This window comes from Penaeus vannamei, chromosome 21, assembly GCF_042767895.1.
Source record: "Penaeus vannamei isolate JL-2024 chromosome 21, ASM4276789v1, whole genome shotgun sequence".
Lineage (NCBI taxonomy): Eukaryota > Metazoa > Arthropoda > Malacostraca > Decapoda > Penaeidae > Penaeus > Penaeus vannamei.
Window position 1 is genome coordinate 4244877 of NC_091569.1, and position 7500 is coordinate 4252376.

The following is a 7500-nucleotide window of genomic DNA, read 5'->3' on the forward strand; positions in this document are numbered from 1 at the left end:
TCTAGAACTCTAAAAATAATACCAAAAATAGCTTCTGCTTACCTTTTCCATGAACTTCTTCTCTGCACGTGGACTGCGCACACTCTTCCGCAGCTCCACCTCAGGCTCCTTGACAGATGAGCGTGGTGGAAGAGGTGGAGGGATATCAAATGTTTCTCCCCCTACAGCACCAGGACTAACAAGGCCATAGTAAATGTCATAGACTGGGTCAGACCTCGTGCTGCTTGCCCCAGGGTGCATGTACTCAAAGGGGTCCACTTGCTCATAGTAGCTCATCTCGTCATCATTAAGCTTTTTGGAGCACTTGTAACGAAGTAGTTCCTGGGCCTCGTCACTGATGGGGACGCAAGATGGGTCAGAGTGGTGCTCTTTACTACTTACACTATTGGAAGCAGAATTATTTTTTCTCCTCAACTCTTCTTTGGCTTTAAGCATAATGGGATCGAACACATCTAAGACACTGGTTTTTGTTTCTAAGGCATCTACACTATCCGTAAAACTCCCCCCCTTCCCCAAGTCAATGAGATCATCACTGTTGGATGCACTGACAATTCTTCCAGCAGAAGAGGCACTTATTGCTGGGTCTGGTAGTGTTACCCCAGCAGTGGTTGGCGTCCCCACTGGGGAACCTGTTGCACCCTTAGGCATTGTCAGCTGACTAAACATATTTCCTACATTGTGAAGGTCAACCACTGGGCATCTTTGGGGTAAGGGCGGCATCACTGGTACTAACTGTCCAAGGCTACTGGGGTAGTTGAGGATAAGGTTACTAGTTGTAGGTTGCACTGTAGGTAATGTTGGTCTGTATGAGGTTCCTGTGGATGTCGGGCTGTAGTTGGGATAAGAAGTTCCATTTTGAGTGATTGCTGGACACTGAGAGCCAGAAAACATTGGAGTCATGGCACCTTGATATGTTGCTAGACTTGCTGTTGGTCCCACAGAAGTTGAATGGTGAGAGCTGTATGTTTGTCTACTTATACTGTGCACTCTGTACGTTCCCTGAGAAGTAGACACAGGTACCACTGACTTCTGGTTTGCATTAATAGTATGGAGATACTCCAGGATGTCATTCTTTGGTTTCTCAGGGCTATTGAAAGATATCAAGTCTTGCTGATCATTACCACTTTCTGCAATTGTGCTGGTTGGGGAGGCCCTACTAACAGAAACCGATTCTGCAGCAATGAGTGAATGGCTGTACATGGATTGCGAGGCAGATCTTGACTTGGCAGGTGCTTTTGGGGCGTTCTGAGTGAGGCTAATAGTGCGTGGCTTAGGTGTAGGCTGGGCTGGCTTGTTACCTGGTCGAGGCCTTGGCTTAACTTCTACTGGTCTACTGTGCCTTTCAGTAGGAGTCTGAGACCTCGGTGCATCTGAAAGAAAAAATATCAATGAGAGATTCCACGATTTCTCCTACCTAATTATTAGAATTAGATATGCTAATGATAAATTACCAACATTGGTATTCAATCAGTTACATCCTCTTACTCCCTCACTCACCATGGAGTCCATTCTCCCTCAGTGGAGCCTGCCTCTGAGAGTGAGAACGCCCGAGCTCCCTTCTGATTCTCTCATACTCCTTGTTTTCCTCCTCCAGAGCCTTGGCCATGTCCTGCTCCGTGTAGCGCACACCTGTCGAAGACCTCATCTTGGGTGGCAGTGGGGGTGGTTCGTCTCCCATGGCAGCAAAAGTGTACTCATTCACAGCCCTCGATCATCTGCAACAGTAAGCAAGATTTTTCTCTATTAAACACTGAATCTTTCTACACTAAATTTCACCTCTGTATTCTACTCACAATAAAACCTGGACTGCACTTTCCAAACTCAATCTGGTCCCTAAAGCTAAGGTCACACTAGTCTTCTCTGTCCTGGGATCCCTAAACAGCCTCGGCAAATTCTTACCTGCTACAGCTTTTGACTGGTCAGCTGTCCTGTCTTCAGCGAGGCTGTCTAGGCATCCCAGGACAGATAAGACTAGTGTGACCTTAGCTTAAGCCTCCTTCAGTCAACTTGCTCCTATTTTGGTTATATCATAATCAAGCTTGACTTTAGAACGTTCCTAATGGTCAGAACTGTAATACACAAAAAATTTCTAGGACGACAATTACTACAGATCATCACTACTGGCAAAAATGTAATAAGCTCTTGGCAAAGAATATTCTCCACATCCGGCTCTCCTAGTTCCTCTGGTAGGATGCCTGGGCTGACCAAAACAGGTGATAATCACCAATCTGAGTTTGGTTCCAATGATAGATGAGGCTAGCAGAATCCCAGTTATAGCATGGGGTGTAAACCTAATGGTATGTGTGTCCAGGGTGGCATGTAGGCTACCATTTACGTTATTATGAAATTGTACATCTTAGCTTATGAGAGTAAGACACACTGTGCTACATTTTAAAATAACAAATATATGAAAAGAATAAGGTTTTTCTCATGGAAGATAAAAAAGATGTTGCACATAATGATTCACATACCTAAATATAGTTTTCAATAGCTGAATCAGATTAATCACTGATATTGTTTATCAAAAGAACCACAATTATTAGAATGTAAAAAGCAAGCATACATATCATAAGTTTCAAGAATGAGCATTCAGAGTGGAAGGATCAAATAATATATATATTCTTTCATTAAATTCATTTGTCATTAAGTTAATAATAAAGGCTAGTCATCAAGCAAATTCCTCATATAATTTTCTAAAACTTCTGGTGCTTATGTCTACCCTAAGAAGTGAAAAGGCAAGATCTCAAAGGGGATTTACTAATGAATACTGTATATATAAATAATCTTTCAAGGAAAGATGAATTTCTATACATATCTAAGCTTCCATATACGATACATACTGGCCAAATCTGCTACACAGTTAATCTTAAAGCATCATTTTCCTCATTATCACACATACCAATATCATTACTATTGTACATCAAACATATCATCATTGACATTATAGCTATTGTGCCATACATCTTGATATGACAAGGATTCCAAGCTGCTCCATAAAAATTCCTGCCAAACCAGGCTAAAATCCAATCTAAAACTCCTCTCACACTGACACCCTCAGCTCCCCAGCCTCCTGGCCACGCCCCCCACTCTACCAACTATATAACCCATGATAATAATTACACAGTAATTTCACAGTATATATAAATATACATAAATATATATATATATATATATATATATATATATATATATATATATATATATATATATATATATAAATATACATATATAAATATACATAAATATATATATTAAATATATATATAAATATACATAAATATATTATATATATATATATATATATATATATATATATATATATATATATATATATATATATATATATATATATATATATATATAAATGATGTCAAACAGGTTATACTAGGTTTGATAAAATATTAAAAATCACCAATAACAGAGCATTTGCTGACTTTCCACTTAAAAATTACAGTTACTACACAATTTCCTTGCAAGCATCCTCAATCCTAAATAAAGTATCAGGCTAGGACAAAAACTGTAACAATAAAAGATATATTCACTGCTGCTCCATTTCATTTTTTTTCTAATCATCTATGTCATCTACAGAATGAAGCAGTAATTTTCTACTCCATCAAAAAAAATTCTCGATAATCATTTCAGCGTCAAATTTTTATATTTTGACTCATCTCATTCATAACTGGAATCATTCCTGGGTTACAAATAAATTTTTATCTTTATGGCAATCATTTTTCAATATTTACACAAAGCAGTATTCAAGAAAAACAGATCATTTATATTACAATCTAAATCTTGATAAAAACAAAAGCTTTAGGGTAAGATGGACTCTCCCCAATCAATAATTTATAGATAATCATTAAATTTCCATCCATTCTGTGCAAAGAAACCATAAAACCAACACACAATCATAATGTAACTCAATGAAACAATTACAAACGCATATTAAAATATCAAATTACAGCTCAGTGAAATCAACAAAACCAAGATGTACCCTAGACCCAAGGGGTACCACGGAGATTACATGAATTCACTCCCCACCTTAAAAAAAAATTGGTAATTTGAGTTTTATCCTACATTTAGTGGCATTAAATTCTTACAATGTTACATAAGTATGAAGAGAAATGTACTGGTGTAAAAACTGCTAAGAGAATAGAATGTATCCAAAAAGTATAAATAATAAAGATAAAATTCATATCAATCTATAACACAATAATATAAATGTTATCCCTCAATTTCACAGTCACCATCTCCCTCTCCTTCTCCCTCACCCTCTAACCTAGTCTGAATATAACATCCTTTCTGATGGGCTGTTAAGGAGGAGTGTTATAATCTGGGTAACAAAATCTCAATAGCAAGGTAATTATATGTAAATGAGGCTTAAGTAGTAAATAACAAAAAAAAAACCTTAACTTAACCCATTCTCACCAGGTTATGTACAATCAAATCATGAGTCTGAGTCACGATAGCTAAGATAATGCCCACCATGCGCATTTGCAGAATTATTTGAAGTTTCAAGTATTGTGAATGGTTAAGATTTCTTGGATGATGTAAAAATTATCTTTTGTAAAAGCAGGAAATGTAGAATTAACTCAATTTGGATATAAAATTGAACATTCAATTATAATATTCATAATAATTACCATATTCATTGAGTATACAAACAGTGACCTCTTATGTACAGAAAGACAGAGTTGAAACTCAGGAGCACCAAGTGAACTTATGCTGAGAGTGGCATTTTCTGCGACCTTCTTCTGTAATTTGTGCCATTACTGTTCATGTCTGCAGATTATTTCTTGTACCGAAGACTGCAACTTTTTTCCTATGCAAGAATATCATATTCAATTTGCCCTAAATTAGTGCATCCATACCATAAACATTAACCAAGAAAATTTAAAACAACACTATAAAGTATAAAAAAGAATATTTGCACAGGAGACATAAGCCCACAATCTGATACTCTTCACCGTAAGTAAATTATGTCTCTGCACTTGGCACTCGATCAGTGGTCCGCTATAGTATCCATACCACCTATATTCTACAGTAAGACAAAATTTGAAGACCCTGCTGGCATTTTATCATCAAATAAGGAACAAGACGAAGCTCTACCCTGCCAAAATACGCATGGCAATACTTTGTAGGTTAGTGATTCAGAAACAGCTACAAGTCCACCACTGTTGTAAAAGCTAACTAATTTCCGCTATATATATTCTGGCATTATAGAGGTTGTAGACATCACGTAATTTATCCTGGTTACTATGCAAAATCACAGCAAGGAAGCAAAAAGAAATGGCGACTGAGAATACATGAAATAATACAATCTGATACAATAAAAAAAAATACATTCCGAATAAAGTAAAGGCCTATCCACAAGCACCTGTCATTAACCACTAGCACTCATCATTAACCACAAGCAATTACCGTATATCATAAATCAAATAATAACGAAGGCAAACAAACAGAACTTGCACGCAACGTACCATCAAATAAGAACACGGTCCATGCTCCATCCAGCCAGAACATACAAGATGCCTCTCTGACATATACTTTTCAGGATAATTACCTCTGTTTTTAAATGAGGTCTGGTACGATATCCTCCTCGCTAAATGTATATGGAGGAAGTTTTTGGCCTTTTACCAAGCACAGAAGACATGAACGTCTCGAAAGTCGCTTGACACCGTACCACCGTCAGGCAAGACGATTATAGGCCTTCGAGCAGTGAGCATGCTTCAAGAACATTTGCACACGTCAAACAAAACAAAAACAAAGACAGGAGGAACAAAGATGGATACTGTTGGAACATGGAACAGGGACTGACACAGAAAACAAATGCAAGATTTGTCTCATTCTGCAAGGCATCACGAGTGTCTTTTAAATATTTGCTCTAAGATCAAGTCAGAATCAATTACAATGTACTTAAAATTTGCGAAAACTTTTCTTCAAAGTTGGATATTTGTGGATTGTATTTTCACTTTCATTATAACGTGTTTTCCCATTTATTGGAGCTTATATCGACATAAATTTGACATCCCCGTGGCATCTAGAGGTTAGTGGAGTCTTGTACATAAACCCAGGACTCTCACTCACGAAAATGATGAAGAAAATGAGTTAAAAACGAAAAAAAAACATTGAAATTCTTGAAGGACTCGAGACATTATTACATCTATCCACTTAACCCCACAAAACAGTAAGTCACTGTATCACTCCATTTTTTCCCTTTTATTTCAAACTTACTTACCCCTTCAAGAGTGCCTGCGGCGGTTGATAAATACTGCAAATTTATTTATTTATTATTTATTGTTTTGGTCTGGGTCAGCTGTCAACACGATTCATGGAGTCAATAAGTCAAGGCATTTAAGGATGTATTTAATCTGTATCCCCAATTTGTACGTGATATAAATACAAGCAAAAGAGTTATAATTACGGGGAAATATATTCAGTCTCCGATTGTTGTAAGGTGACGTTAAAATCCATTCGGTTTTGGGAGGAAAACGAGATTCCGTCACTGACTTACGCCTTCCTTGCGTCACGCCATCTTTAATGTCTCTCGTAGAAAACGGGATTTTTAGGGGGACGGTTGTAATTTATTTCACATTTTCTTTACTCTCACGACTGGCTTTTCAAGTAATGCTATTAAATTACGATTGGATGTTCTCTGCATTATCTTTTTCGTGTATGATCTATAACCAATCTCAGTGAGATCTGCCACAGAAAATGTATTCTTTGATATTGTTTATAAGATTTTACCCGGCATTTCTACTTTCACATTAGCGACTTTACATTTTTAAATATGTTTTTGAGATTCAGCGTCGGTGTGTTATATGTCCTGTGGTATTAAAGTTTTAGAGTTACTCTGAGAGTAATTCTACCCTTTTGAGAAAGGATATTTGCAAGAGAAAGAACATCCGTTGTGTGTGTATGTATATATGTATGTATGTGTGTGTGTGTGTGTGTGTGTGTGTGTGTGTGTGTGTGTGTGTGTGTGTGTGTGTGTGTGTGTGTGTGTGTGTGTGTGTGCGCGTGCGTGCGTGCGTGCGTGCGTGCGTGTGTGTGTGTGTGTGTGTATGTGCGTGTGTGTGTGCGTGTGCGCGCACGCGCGCGCGCGCGTGTGTGTGTGTATGTGTGTGTGTGCGTGTGCGTGTGTGTGTGTGTGTGTGTGTGTGTGTGTGTGTGTGTGTGTGTGTGTGTGCGCGTGTGTGCGTGAGTGAGTGCGTGTGCGAGTGCGTGTGCGTGCGCGTGTGCTTGTGTGTGTACATGTATATATACGAGAACAGTATTTTCTTAATTTTTTCTTCTTCTTTCCCTTTACTATTCTTGCTTGGACGCACTTTCGGTAATCAAGAGCAGCCTAAGACTATGAACATCATAATGAAATTTATTCATGAACTACTCCAACAATAAATGATTTTATAATGAAAGCGCTCAGAAGCAGAAATACAAGATGTTACAAGTCTCAATGATTAAAATTCTTATCGCGCTGCTTTGTAAATAACTTTTATATCA

The 7500-nt window shown here is 37.7% G+C and overlaps 1 protein-coding gene across 6 annotated transcripts in view; it reads right to left on the reverse strand.

Annotated features, from left to right (window-relative positions):
• The window catches only part of Pi3K68D (phosphatidylinositol-4-phosphate 3-kinase catalytic subunit Pi3K68D), a 35287-nt gene extending 28743 nt beyond the window's left edge, over positions 1-6544 (reverse strand). For 2 of the 6 annotated variants that reach the window (XM_070135786.1, XM_027372042.2), the window contains exons 1-3: positions 6512-6544; positions 1498-1715; positions 43-1370 (exon numbers count right to left, since the gene is read on the reverse strand). In XM_070135786.1, coding sequence (XP_069991887.1) covers positions 43-1370; positions 1498-1678 — 1509 coding nt within the window. In that variant the 5' untranslated portion in view covers positions 1679-1715; positions 6512-6544. Of the gene's footprint in view, positions 1-42; positions 1371-1497; positions 1716-5477; positions 5497-6235; positions 6355-6421 lie in introns of those variants that run through there. The other 4 variants (XM_027372043.2, XM_027372040.2, XM_027372041.2 and 1 more) reach the window with 3 other exon arrangements.
• Between the last annotated feature and the right edge of the window lie 956 nt (positions 6545-7500).